The sequence below is a fragment of the Heliconius melpomene genome, chromosome 19 (assembly GCF_056956725.1).
Source record: "Heliconius melpomene rosina isolate 202511_hmr_F chromosome 19, ASM5695672v1, whole genome shotgun sequence".
NCBI lineage: Eukaryota > Metazoa > Arthropoda > Insecta > Lepidoptera > Nymphalidae > Heliconius > Heliconius melpomene.
This window is the reverse complement of record NC_140407.1, coordinates 4,116,627-4,132,185: the sequence shown is the minus strand read 5'-3', so window position 1 is coordinate 4,132,185 and position 15,559 is coordinate 4,116,627. Positions and strand designations below refer to the sequence as shown.

General features: G+C 31.1%; 1 protein-coding gene across 1 annotated transcript; it reads left to right on the top strand.

Moving 5' to 3' along the window:
• Nucleotides 1-95: 95 nt before the first annotated feature.
• Nucleotides 96-15,322, top strand: slou (homeodomain transcription factor slouch). Its single transcript, XM_085203243.1, has 3 exons — nt 96-668; nt 13,051-13,373; nt 13,650-15,322. Exons 1-3 carry the CDS (start codon nt 377-379, stop codon nt 13,890-13,892), a joined length of 858 nt encoding a protein of 285 aa, XP_085059369.1. The 5' UTR covers nt 96-376; the 3' UTR covers nt 13,893-15,322.
• The last annotated feature ends 237 nt before the right edge of the window (nt 15,323-15,559 follow it).

Here is a 15,559-nt window from a genome sequence, read left to right as displayed (position 1 = left end):
CGCGGGCTCCGGCCCCCCCCAGAGCGGTAGGGCTCCCTCCCAGTCCCCGCCTGCTTCGGTCCCGCTGTCAGAGTTTATAGAGTTCTGATGGTAGGTGCGGACGGTTGTTGTCACGCTATTAGCGCTTGCGTCGACGGATTTCAGTGCGACCGTTTACGGGTTGATTATTTGTTTTTAGTTTTATATTGTATTCGCGTATTATGCATTTTATTAAACTAAGAGTAACATTTAAATATATATTATTTTGACGTTATTCAGACATTGAAACAGTCAGTGCAGTGTTGTGATCGAACAGTTTGGAGACTATTAGAAAATAACAAAGTAAAAATGAGAACATAATAGACAATCTAAATGTGATAAACTTAAAGACGTTGCTATGACGATGCTTGCAATGGCGCGAGGTACAGAGAGACGTGAGGACGAGGCCGAGGCCGAGACGGAGGCGGAGGCTGAGGCACACGAGGTGGACGTCGTCGGGGTTGAAGAAGCCGCCCCAGTGGACCTCACGAGGCGACTCGGGCTAACGAGGCCTCCGGATAGACCAGCGATTGCATTCTCCGTAGAAAATATATTAGACCCCACTAAATTTACCGGACGTTCAGAGGTTCCTCTGAGATACGACGAAACTTACTGGAGACCTCATTATGATAGGGATGATAGCGACTCGGGTGAGTTTTATAAAATAAAAATAACATAAACAACGTACGTAACATTCTAAAATTATTTTGAGAGAATAAACTTTAAATAAAAATAATTTAAAACCATATCGGTATGGTTCGACTATTGATTTATAAAAAAATATTAACATTTTCTTTTATTTAATTTTTATAAAATAGCCAAAATTTTAAAACACTATATTATTACATAGGAAAAAAATATAATTATCAATTTAAATAAAATATCATCAATCAATCACAGATTTGACGTTTGGTGTCGCGAATGGTAGCGGTTTTCAATCGGTTTTAGGTGTAAATAATTGACCGCCGCAATTGCTTACCGCGCGCGTCGATATAACCTACGTACATACTTGTGTATTTAATTTAAAATTATTATAAAATATGACATTTAGTTTCAGATTTGTAAGATTGTTTTTATTTAACATAAGCTTTTCGTGTAAAAATTCGGTGATAAAGTAGCGTCCATTTGTGAATAATATTATTAATCGATTCATTTGATCCGTGATTTAAATCAGTTTTAAACTTTTAAATTAAATCTACTACTGGAGAATAAAAATTAAATTAAATCTATTTCTCGCTGTATCCCGCAAATAGCAGGGTAGACAGAGGGAACCTAGTGCTAGACACTCCGTTCCCCAATTTCACGTCGCAATCTGAAGTTGGAGCTGCGCTTTGCCTCGACACCAGAACGAAGAAATGGAAATATAAATTTAAATAAATATTTCATTTTTTCGAGTGGGGATCGAACCCACAAGCAGTCGATTTTACAGTCACATCTTGTGCCCCTGCGCCATGATTTTTTTTTTATTACAAGTAAATTATAATTAAGTTGGAAAAATTTGAAATATCTTGAAAAGTTTTTCATTATATTTCTGGAAATAAAACATGGAGCTTTCATTTGATATGTAAGTTTAATTTATCGTCTGCATAAGATTGTATCATATTTTATTACTAAATAATTATTTATAGTATTTATAGTCCCTAACATATTAAGAAAAAAAAATATTAAAATATAATCTAAGTTTGCTTTCTAATACCTATATGTATTTAGTCTCCAATGACATGTAACTAACAGCTTCAATTACCGAGTCAATTTATCCAAACATTATTATTAAAAAAAACGTATTTATAAATAAATAAAAAAAAAAATACTGCATGAAAACTAAACTTCAAGGCCTTATAACAATATAATAAGTTTCCGAACGTGAAACATAACAAGCAATTACATTGATAATGGACGGTAGTCAGAAAGGCAATTTGAACAAATTACCTCCTTTTATTAAATCCTTTGTACCACCGATTGACAACGTGACAGCTTTTATATATTTTTCCAATAGATTTTGTATTTATTTTAACATTTTAAACTTTATTCACTTGTAATAAAGGATAGTTATTAGTTCTCTTATAGATACTTCTCTTTGCCGTGGGCCGTCGTTTGAAGACTCTATTAAGTACGTGATGAAAGGCAAATGATGTGGTATAGCGTGTTCCGGAACTCTATTTTTAACTTATTAGAAACCAATACGTAGTTTTATTTTTAACTTGTTAGAAATCAATAAGCATTTTGTGAATTGAAACGTTGCGTCGGTTCCGTCATGTTTATTCTGTGTAATGATTGAGAAATTGGTAATTTAGATTTTTGCAAGCTGATATGATGGAAAGTTAAATAGGCTCCATTCTGTTGTATTAATGATTTTATAATATAATATATTTTAGTTAAAATCAAATTTAATGGACTGCTTAAAAATATAATGTAAGACATTGAATACATTTCTCAGCGTCACGCTGTATTCCGTACATGGCAGGGTAGGCAGAGAGAACCTGGGAAACTAGTGTTAAGATACTCCGTTCCTTTTAAGACACTTCCATTCCCCATTGTCCGCTAAATTCTGAAGGCATTGCTTTGCCTTTGATTTAATGTTTTAAATAAATGTATTCGTATTCTCTACGTTTTTTATGTTTTACAATTTCATTTTGCAATTTTAAAAATAAATATATTTTTTCGACATTTTCAAATAGGTATATTTAGAGACGAGTTATGTTACTAAAAAACTTTTTTGTATTTTATATATTTTATTTCAGTTTGTGTATATAATCGCAAGGTTTTATAATTCCGAAAATTGATTTATATTCTCTACTTTTTTAAGTAAAATAAAGCTTAATTTTTCTTTTTTTTTTCTTTTGAATGGTATAAAAATGAACGAGTAACAAAAAACAGATTTAGCTGGTTTACACTCTAAGTTTACTCTTATATAATGTATTTCTGTATATTGTTAACTTTAATATGCATTTTTGAACCTATCCGTATTAAATACCTACAATTACGGAGTTATAAAGTTGAAGCTTTTATTTTTATAACAAGCTTCCATGCACGCAACACGCAAAGCCTCCCGTGGTGCTATTCTTATATAATAATTATTATTATCTGGACAGAAACAAATATTTATAAATAAATATATGAAATGCAAGAAATTCGTAAAACTAAACGAAGTTACAAAAACATAATTTAGTTTTTTTTGGGATAAGTAAAAACCGTTTTAAATACATTAAACTAATTTTAATATAAGATTTCCACAAAACCATAACATATTATTGGAAATAGATATTAAAATTATAAACCATTTATTATTTCCTTTGCTCTACCTACTATATTTTATTGAGACAGTTTGCACCTAAAAATGATTTTTCAATTATGCTGATTTCTTACGAGATAACTAACACATTTATTAATTACATTTAATTGCTCCGAATGTCTTATAAGAATTACATATCGCCATGTCACAGTGCTTACATAAAATGTTTTTAACTAGCACTGAAACACGGAGTTGTCTGTTTCATTTAATAATTTAAAAATCTATTTTGGTAGATACCTAGTTGGGATAGTTTTAATATTATATCATTTTTATGAGATTTTAAACAGAGACTTTAAAGAGATTAAGAACCTCTATCAAACATCTTTACGTTTTTCACGTGATAAATAATACGTTTTTTAAATTTAGGTTAGTATTGTTCATATTTCACACAATTTGGATATACCTACATATTATAAGTATGTATGAAATTCCCAAATATCTGTGGAGGTTCTCGTGGTGTAACCTGCCTTGGCGCTTAATTGTAAACGCAATGTTTGTGGGCTCAATTTCTACCCAGAAGAATTAATAATTTTCATTTCTTTGCTTTGGCAACAAGCGGCGTTGTGTTCCGCCGCTCAGCACACAATGTCTCAATAAGCGGTTGTACGAAGTGTCTTAACACCAGGTTCCCTTCGCCTACCTTTAACATATATGCGAATTAAAGTCTATAAAATATTATTATGACTTAGATATAAGTCCTTTCCAAGATTTCTTCAAATTTAGTGTAAGCTTTTAATTAATTACTTTTTTTCATATAAATTAAGAAGACATGTTATTTTTTTTAATTAGTAACTACATGCACCAAGTAGTTAGAGTTTTCGACACCTCAATCAGGTATATGGGTGCTTGTGTAATTAATTTTAATGTTATAATTGCATTATATTACATACATATCGTACAATTTGGTATATTTTTTATTTCTTTTCCATATAAATATTAATGAATTCGATAAATCGAATGACTTTGACGAAAATAAATTAATCAGCCAAATCGATTTTGTGACTTTAATTATGATTGGGGAATTTTAAATATTTTTTGTGTCTGCATATTTATCTTCGAAATAAATAGTTTAACTTGACAGCATTAATAAGTTTTCGTAGAAGTTTTTTTTTTGAATATCTAAAAGTAATAAATAGGTACAGGGAATTAATGTTTATATAATACCTGACTGGCTAATGCCATTTTAATTTTTTTATAGCAAAACGCAGCGTTGATTTCCGCCACGCCACACGTTATGTCACAAGAATTTGGCGGAAAGTGGGGAACAGAGTGTCTTAGCACTTGAGCCCTAGGTTCCCTCTGCCTACCCTGATCGGTATAATATAAACTGCCTCTATATGTTTCAAAATGCTGAAAACATGTACGAGTAGGTACCTATAATGTGTGTAGTTAAAGGATTGTAGGTAGGTACGTATGTAGATTTCTATGAGTTCCTAAACGTGAGACTATACCGACGGCAACGGCACGGCTTTAGCTTACGCAAGATACATTGCGAAATACAACATAAGCTAAAACTACCCTTCTATATACGTATAGGTAAGCAGAGGGAATCTAGTGTTACGACTCTCCGTTCGCTATGCACCGCCCTCTCTACTTAACTCTAGGTTCCCTGTACTTACCCTCCTGCTATGTGCGGAATACAGTTTGAAGCAGAAAAAATATATAATATTTAAGTGATGTCCGTCCGGAAGCTGCAAATCTGTCAGTGAATAGCAGATGTTGTTTAGATATATTATGAATTTACAAAATTTTTAAACAAAATGTTATTTATGTTTGTTGAATAATATTTTCTGATCTTTATTTTACGTTATATAATAAATTGTAGTGGCTTATCACTACCTATTCTACTTTCGGTTGTTACAAGACGTGTTATTGCTAGAGCTAGGCAATGAAATTAATGCCGTATTATTTTGTTGGACAATAACATATAAGTAAATTCAATATTATATTGAAGATTTCCCTAATTTAGATTTGAACCTGTATACTTAGAGTACGATAAATCACCGAAACAATATTATTAATCACAATGGCGCTTTTTCTGGATAGTGAGCTTTTAACATTGAATTAACACATAATGTCTAACTTAATACCTATGTGTAATTATTTTATTTATTTTTTTAGTTAGAAATTTTTATTCGGTTGCTTTGATAGATAAAAAAGGCGAAAGTTCTAGAACATATCCTTCCCGGAAACGGAAATCACATATTAAAATTAGCAGTACTTTAAAATTAACCGTAATGTAATTGAAAAATGTAATTACTGTGTACATTTTTTATTTATAAACATATTCATTAATGTTAAATGGCAAAAATTTCTATTAAATATACATTTAGTATTAACTAAAATCGATGTAAGATGTTATTGAGGGACTACGCAACTGTGGCTTGTGTAACATTCTCTCTGAGCTGGTTAGGTTTTTTTTAAGCATAATAACGATTATAAATAATTAAAATGTTTTTGTTTTGTCGATTTCGATACCTGTTAACGATAACTGTAAACTGAGCATAAAGTGGAGAACGGAGTAATGTGTAATGTATTAGTGCAGAGAGAATTTTCAGTACGTTCGGCGAATCGTGGCCATCTTTAAAATATGGGTTTTCTGAACTTTTGCGCATTGCGAACAAATAATCAAAAGTAAGAACAAATCCTAAAATCAAGTCGTGAGCAGCGCGCAGCCGTCTGCTACTAACTTCATGGCTAGTTCTGGAGGCATTGCGTTTTGACTGGCGTAACTTAACTCCTCGCTTTGCTTCGACCTTCGCTACCAAGGATAAGAAATGGAAATATAAACTTAAATAAATTTTACATTTCCTCGAGTGGTGATCGAACCCAAAGTCAGTCAGGTTTATAGTCACTCACTTGTGCCCCTGCGCCAAGACTGGCCTTAAATAAAATATATTTTTACAAAATACTATAAATATTTCATTTTGATGTTAACTTTGTGCCAGCTATTGTGAAAAAATTAAACGTTGAACATTGTCCATTCGAGCGGAAGCTGCAAATCTGTCAACTCTCCTACTAAATCTTGATGTAGATAATAATGTTAATAGTTTAGGACGTTTTAGTCGTGTTGCGACAAAGACAAATGTTTATTTGTATGTTCATTTGGAATAACATATTTTTACACCATAGCAAACTAGTAGTAGCGCTACGTAGTTTTAGTTCAAAATTCAGATATTTGAGCTAGGCGTGTTCCAACTGTGTCACAAAAAATATAAGTCCTATATGTTAAATTAAACTATAAATTCTATAAATATTTAATTTAAAAATATAGTGTTACTTTCATAATAATGTTATAAAATATTTACATTTTAATTTCTATCGAGGTAAATAAGTAATTCATGTATAAAAATGTCCTATAATGTATTTTTGTAAATATTGATTTCTAAACGAACGGTCAGCAAAATGTCCGCACTATTAAATTCAAAATGGCGTTCCTATTAAGATTCAAGATAAGTTAACAGATAGACGGTCTGGGTCCTTTTATATCACATAGTCATGGTTGTTTGCAATTTATTTACGCATTCTATACCTACCTATGACATATTATTTTCGCTATATGTCCTAACTAGTAGGTACTTACTATTGAAAATCTTTTATATCTTTAATTAAAAAATAAACGATTGTTTATGTTTTATCTTCAATTTGTTATTCATTCCAATTGTAAAAGACTAGACTTCATTAAAAAACCATAAATTGTAAAATATATCTAGTTTACATAAAAAATTAACCTCAAAAACCCTATTAAAAAACCAGCCAGTAAAAAAATAGACACAGGCTTAACTCTATACATCCAACATCCCTTCACTACACTACGCGAGGGAGACGGCACACCTTCTTTAAAAACGTTAGAGCGAGACAGATCCAACCCTCAACGTCCCTTTGCGCACCAATCCGTGAAATTAGAGTCGTCTAAACGAATCTAACGATTATTTTATTATCCCTTTTGCGCTAAGATTTGTTCCTTGCTCACTCAAATAAAAATAAAAGGTGAATAACGCGTTTGGAGGGTCAAGCGGACATAAATTCAGCGTTCACGGCCGATGGTGGGATATTTTTCGGCCCTTTAGGCATAGACGATTTTGCTGGACACGTCCTTTGGCAAAAGTTTGATTTATTTTATGGCTTCCGTCCTACCCCATTTGTGAAAGGCTTAATTTAAATTTCATGAGTTGGAACGTATAAATGTAATTATGTATAGATATACCTATGTAGGACCTACATGTGCTTGTTTCCGATTTCGTACTGAAATATCCATAAAATAATATGATTTATAGAATTATGAGTAATTGGCGCAGTTATTTAGATGAAAAACAAATTATACATTATTTTGTTGCCCAATAAATACAGATCTGGATTTTAACATATATCTATCGACACATATTTTATATGAATAAAGAGAAAACAAATGATCATTAAATAAGTAGGTTTGTACTGTAAAAATATTAGTAATTCTTATTTGAATGACAAGATGAAAAATATATATTACCAAACCAATAACAGATAAAAAAATCATTACTTTAATCTGTCAATAATTAAAATAAAAAAGATAGCTATACGAAATAAAATAAAAGGTTAAATTTAAATGGTTAAATATTTTCATTTATTTAAATTAACAAGTGAAACGTTTTAAACAGATCGTTTATATAAGCTCCGTGACCTACTTTAAGCCTATCGCCATTCTAAGCGTCACGTCACGTTGTCATGTAATTCTGGCGGTAATTAAAAAGTTACAGTGCTGCCAACATTAAGCTCTCGTTTACGGGACTTTGTGTTTCAAACACCCTATTAACGCTAATATTTAAATAAATTAGTTAATTTTAGTTAAATATGTTGTAACCATGCGGTATGCGGTATATTCGCTGTTAGAACTATCTCATAATAAGAAATCATGGTGATTTTATATGTTTTAATTAAGGACTTAAGAATATAAAAATACATCTATTTCTTCACAAAAACCTAAAGACTTTATTCCATATCTCTCAAAAATCTGCGTATAAACCCTAGTTTTATATAATACATACGAATATAGAAAGATTGAAAGCTGTAGGTACTCTTAAGAATCGATAAGTATATTCTTATATGTTTAAATACATTATCAAATATGAATGTCAAATACTTGAAATGTTTCATGCTAACTTCTTATTTGTTGAAATAAATAAAATACAAAATAAACTTAATTTGTTAACATTATAGCTAAGTTAAACAAAGAAGCTCAATAGACATTATAGAAAAAATATTTTATATAGATGTAAAGATTATATTAACGTGGTTTCATTTTAAAGCAATTACCTAAACTTTAGGTACATATAAACAAATGTTTGTCACGTCGTTGTCACGATATTTCGGCGCTAATTAAAAAGTCACAGCAGTGCTACCAACATTAAGCCCTCGTTTACCCGCGGCTTTATGTTATAAACGCCATTCCATTTTAACTTAACTAATTAAGTACTTTTGTTTTCTGTGATTTACATTTAAATTTATAATGTTGCTAGAATATCATTAATTAAACTTGGTTTCAGTAAATTTATAAATTAATGTATGTAGAGAAAGAAAATGATTTCACTAATTTTCCATCCTAATTAAGTCTGTCAAAATGTCACATATATAAATCTGGAATTTCATTTTATTTTCGATAATTTATGGCCAATAAAATTTTCAATTTATTAATGGGTTTAGGTAAGACGTTCTCCATTTTCTTTTTAAAATTCTTCTCCTTCTTTTTAAAATGACATGTTAGAACTTAGCGCTATAAGAATAGATATAACATGATGAAATATTTATTAATTAATAATACGCAATTTAAATAGATTTTAGGTTACGTTTCACGTGAATTATGTTCATTTCCTTGCTCTGAAAGACAAAGTGTGGCGTTGATGTCCGTAATTCATTTTAATATATCGAAAATTGGACGGAATTTTGAGTAAAAGAAATAAACAAAAGATAAAAGGTTAAAAGAATGATCACATAATATATGTTAGACATGAAGGATATTAGTATAGATCAATAAGTAAAGCAATTGCCGTAAAAGCGTTTTCACATATCAAATAAATTAACCCTAAAACTGCAATATCGTTTAACATAACTGCGAACAAGCCCTTCGGAACCACCCGACCAAGAATCCAGTCCAAATTACACGTCTCCATTTTCTTCATTTAACAAATTGATGATCCTTATTTATTTAGCTGATATGCGAAAATTACTTTAAAGTCCAAGAGTTAAAGTTGATTTTTCTTTGTTTCCATGTCAAAGGCGTAGCGCTCCTACGCCCTAAAGATAAGGTTGAAATTTTGGCTGATGGTGGCGTGTTAAAGGATTTTTAACTTTAATATATAAGTTTAAGGTATATTATAGTTTGTGAATATGCATAGGGAGGTTTGCGGTTCAAGTTCGTAATTAATAAAGCCCTCTCGATTACAAGTGCCTTTCCTCACTGGGATACGTGTAGAGTATAGCTGAAAATTGTAGGAGTATTAACTGACTGATGTAGGAGATTCACTTTGTTAGATCTTAGGTTGAATAATAAGTTTTGGTCGTTAATTGATTTGAATTTGAACAATCTTTCCAATAGGATATCCTATTGGAGAGATTTTCTAATTATAATTTGGACGTTTTTCTCCTCGTGTAAGACATAGTGACATGCTGTGTTCTTTGCACTTTTCTTTAAATGGAATTCAGAAAAACCTAGTGTTGAGACATTTTTCTACTACCCATCGAATTTCCACCATTCCCCACTCTTCACCGAGTTTTCGAGACATTGGACGTTTATTGGCCAAACTTACCATTTGGTGTTAAATTGCTTGCCTTATTTGCCTTGTTACTAGAGCGAGGAATTTAATCCTCGGAGTGGAAATCGAACCCACGATCGTAGCGTTATACACGTCTATGCCACTGCGTCTCTATAATATTTTTATTCAAATTAAAGTCCAACGTGAAGATATATGAAAATGAAATGTCCATATGAAAATTTTTATAAATTTTACTTAGGATCCGAAAAAAATAAATAAATAAAGCTAAGCTTTTTTTTATTTATTTTTAAATCCATTGGTTTTATTCAGGAGTTAGGTAATATGGTGGTGTACTTTATTTATATAGTGGCTCTCCCGCCCCTGCAAATCCGACCAGTGTTTACACGGCCTACAAGCTGAAAGCTACCTATTTAGGGGAATTGATAGGTATTTTCACCCAAAAAGTGAAGTAAAACGTCCCTTCTTTTCTATTTTATTCTTTGTTTAGAAAGGATTTTGTATTTGAAGCTTTTGTGTTAAAGTGTGTTTAAGAACTTTTTAAAAATATATATGAAATATAACTTTTTTTTTCGGATTTTTTTTCGGCTGTAATTCACACATAGCAAGATAGGGTAGAGGGATCTTGGTAAGCTAGCGTTAATATAAAGATAATTAAACATTTTTTCTTTCCTTATTGACATATATGTAACTAACTGTTTAAAAAGAAAACAAAACTATTTTAATGGCTAACAGTTATTAATTTTAACGTGACAGTGACTTCTGTCACTTCTCTTAATGCATTTAACTAAAATCACTTCGAAAACAGTTTATATATAATTATTTGGTATAAAGCAAACAATTCATATATTATATTCATTTATAATCTTCCATTTCCGCTGCAGCCATGTCCTTAAAAGATTTAATTTAGCTACTGGTCGGCGTACACTAATATATCTGTCGTCGGAACATCTGCTCGTAATTTTATCGCGCTAATTCGTGCCGCGCGATGTGGACAACCGGCCTTAGAAATAAGATCTTAAAATTGACAAAATTACAATCAAAATTCAACTTAATTGTATTAATGATAGGGTGTAAATTTAATTTCCTACATAAATTACTTAAGACTGTAAACCATAACAAGATCGTAACACGAAGTGTCAGAAAGTATGTTTTCATTTGTGAGTAATAAAGCTTAGAATTATTGTATGATATGTTTTTGAGAGCCCACCTTGTTTTTCATTTTATATTAATTCACGTCAAGTTATTTTTGTTTAGATTTGTTGGGACGTCGAAAGCTGAGTAGATTTAGGTAAACAATTTGTTTATAGCCGTCGTCGGTAGTGCTTAGGCAGAGACAAGTACACGATGGTTATGGATTTAAATGTTACATTTATATTTATATTTTTTATATTACTGATAGATGAATCCCAAAGTTTCTTTCATCGCCAGCATGCTATCGAGTGAAAAATAAAGTGAGTTTATGGCTAGGTAGTACTCGAAAGAATCTGTACCATGCGAAATAGTCGGTAGGTAGAGATGAGAAAAAAAAGAATTATTACGGCTATACCTGTTATTTTTTTAATGATATCAAATCAACAAGTAAAACAAAGAGGCCGTAACGTAGAGGCCTAGCGTCTGACTGTTGGTTGGTTTGTGGGTCCGATTTCCGTTCGAGGGGAATGAATTGTTTTTATTATATAAATTCAGCAGAAAGTAAGAAACGGAGAGACATTATATTAGCAAAAGTTTTCTATTTAGAGAACTGTTGTCAATTCACACATAAAGTTTTTTTTTTTTGACCCGTCTATTGTCTCTCATATACATACGTCTTATTGAGACTGCTAACCTTATTATAGTAATAATAAATAACTTTTATCATTTTAATACCATTAGTACCACGGAGCAATAAGATATAAAGCTATAAGCTCGCAAAAATAAATACTCAGCATTAAAACGCAATTAGTTGTGAACCATATTAAATTTTATTTAATATGTGTGTGTAATTATGACGAGCGGCCCAGCGAAAGTTACTGCCGGCCGTCTGACACAAGCGCGCTTTGATTTTGATACGACTTTTATTAATGCCTGTTTTAACGCCATTTCGCGCTTATAGCCCATAACCACGTCACACCTAAACACCGCGACAATTCCGATAATATTTATACATCCTGCCGACCATTAGAGATCGCATTTAGCTAATTTCACTAAGCACAAAATGACAAAACAATCGTAAATTATATGTTAATGTTTCCGGACAGGCCAATGTTGCCGCTTTAAAAATTAATAGCGGTTTTAAAACTATTTCGCACTGGCAACACCGACGATTGAGACGGAAACGGATGTGGCCATTATGTCATCTTAATATAAGAAAACAAAATTATCCACATAGTAAAATGTTTAGTTTATAAGATTTTTATTTGCGTAAGACGTTTGCGAGCTATTTAAAATTGTTGTTATAAATTTGGCATGACGTATTTTGTTTTATTTTATTTTTATAATAATAATTTCACATTTCACAAGAGCTTTAAATACTCATGTCGTTTTTATTGCAGTGATGTATAAAATACAATTATATATTGTTATTCTAACCAGTAAATATATAATTTAAGTGTTACTGGCACTTTTTTATTATGTTAAGAACGAGACAAATATTTATTAACATTATATACTTATAGACTATTATCAAATTTTCAAAATAGTATTGATAATACATAATTTTAGTCAGTAGGTAATCGCAAACAGGCCTGTCTCTGCTGACTCTCCTCGCCTGACTGTAATCGCGATAGTTATGGATTCGATTTCCACTTGAGTTAATGAGTTGTTTTCATTTCCTCGCTCTGGCTGAGTTGAGATACCATTCAACACGCAATGCCTCGGAAAATGGGTAACAGTGTCTTAACACAAATTTCTTCTGCCTACCAAATTAAATACGGAATACAGCGTGGAGCTAAAAAGATCAGAAAATGTTCTACGTAAATTGTAATAAAAAGTAATAAAAAAATATTGTTACAGTAAAAGATCACCTACAGCATTCAGACCTGGAAGCTGACGATGTGGAGACAGACGACCAGACATCAAACATGGATGATGACATCCTCACGCAATCAGATTTAGATGAAAATGGCGACCCAAAAAGCCCAACTAGTTCCAGCTCAAAGAAATGCAAGAGTGGATCTTCGAGGGATTCGAAAGGGGGAACGAAGCCTAGGAGGGCGAGGACAGCTTTCACATATGAGCAACTGGTGTCTTTGGAAAATAAGTTCAAAACGACGAGGTACTTGTCGGTGTGCGAGCGGCTTAATTTAGCTTTGAGCCTAAGTTTAACGGAAACGCAGGTGAATATGTTATACCTTGATATACCTATACAATAATTTAATATAAAGAAATATTATTTTGGGAGTAACACAAATAAATTGTAATTTTCTTTAATTATTTTTTTATCGGAAATTATTTTTGATTTCTTTAATATATCAACACTTAGCTCGAGAAGTCAACGTGTCAAGCTTTTTCTGATTCATTTTAAGAGTCATTAAAAAGATTTTATAATTTCGTGTAAAGCTTTGTAATGTGGTTATAGATTCAATTTGTTCACACAAAAACTTTGTCCACAGGTAAAAATCTGGTTCCAAAATCGTCGCACAAAGTGGAAAAAGCAAAACCCTGGTATGGACGTCAACAGTCCAACCGTCCCACCACCTCCAGGTGGCGCCTTCTCCTCAGGCCCGTACCCCGGAGGCCTGTTATACCCTCACGGTGTTCCGTACCCATTTACGGGTCCTGGACCATACGCACCTTACTTCCACCACCTCGCTGCAAATCATCATCATACAACCATCGGCCATTCTCACACGTGATTGTGGCAACGACCGGGGTCCCAAGATCCGAGGGTCGATAAGGAAAACGATAACGGACTGGTGAATTAGTGTTGGCATTTCTAATATAGTGCTGTGTTTAAGCTTATTGAATAATGTATCTTATTCTGTTTATGTTATACTACTGCCATATGTGTATTGAAATTATTTAATAAACTTTTTTCTGTATATTTCTTAAATTGTAATTTTTAATTTAAATATTAAGAGTGAATATTTCACTGCTAATTAAGGATCAAATATGTAAAACGACCATTTTAACCTTGCAAGGACAAGAAACAGAAATATTATACTTAAATATATTTTCTTAATTTCACAAAATTGTACATTTAAAAAGTTTTTAAATCACAAAAAAAACCGTTATCAATTTCGCAGTTATTCGCAAATGAAAGTTACTTTCAATTATTCGTTAATTACTTCCAACAAGTTGTAGATTAGAAATATTAATTAATTTTAATTGCAAAAAAAATATGGAAGCTCAATTAATTTTAATGACACGAACCATTACAATTATCGGACACAGCGACATATTTACATTGATATGTAATTGAAAATTCACGTAACAGTACCTCCAGTAGCATTGTATAATATATTACATAGAAAACGGTTAAAAAAACATTTTCTACAGAAAAGTGGATAAGTGTTTAAGCACTTCTTATTCTTTACTATATAAATATTTAAAATAGTTTTCGCGATTTTAACACGTTTTAATTAAAACTATTTTAACCGGTTACATATATAGTTTGCTATGCGAAAATAAATTAAAAAAAACCGACATTTTAGGCTCTACAATAGTCCAGAGAAAAACTAAGGTGGCATTTCTCTATTCTTTTTTGTTGATCCAATTACTATATCAAACTACGCTAAGCTTATCTTTCGGCCTAATCTTAAAAATATTAATTAGATAGAAAATCTCTGCATATTATGAATATATTATATATCATAATTTTATGAAAATTTTGCAAAAAAAATAGCTTTTGGTTATTATATATTGTGTTATGATATATTATTACAAAAAGTTAGTCGAAAAAAAGTCCGTAGCAAAAGTTGCTTCCGCCGGCGGAAAAATTTATTAATCCGTTTTTCGAAATTTAATAGAAATATTTAAAAAAACACAAATAGTAAACAAAGCTGGCTGGCATAATAAATAACAAATTAATACATCCTAAATCAACATAATGATGTAAAAATGGTAAAAAAACAAGCAGGAAGTGTGCGATAATGTAATTAACAGATAATAATATGATTAACAAATATCATCAATTAGGAAGCAGGTTTTAATTTTCGTTTAATGTGCTCTTTAACACCTATTTATTACTCTAAAATATAACAATATTTTCGAACACAATTTTCTACAGATTATAATGATTATTATTAATGTATTAGTAATTATTTTTAAATTTTAAAATTGTCAATTTCCAACTTTTGTATAAAATTGAACAGATTATGAAAATAATATATTTTATAATATCAATCACATTTGAGGTTATTTTATTTTAGACTTTGTTGACTTATTTTTTAATTGTAATTTTGATTCATTTTTACATTATTTCTGAATTTTGCGGTGTTAGTAGAGCTAAGTTTTTACGATTTTCACTTCATTTAAAAACATTTTGCACTAAATGAGGGGATATAACTAAATAGATCTGTTT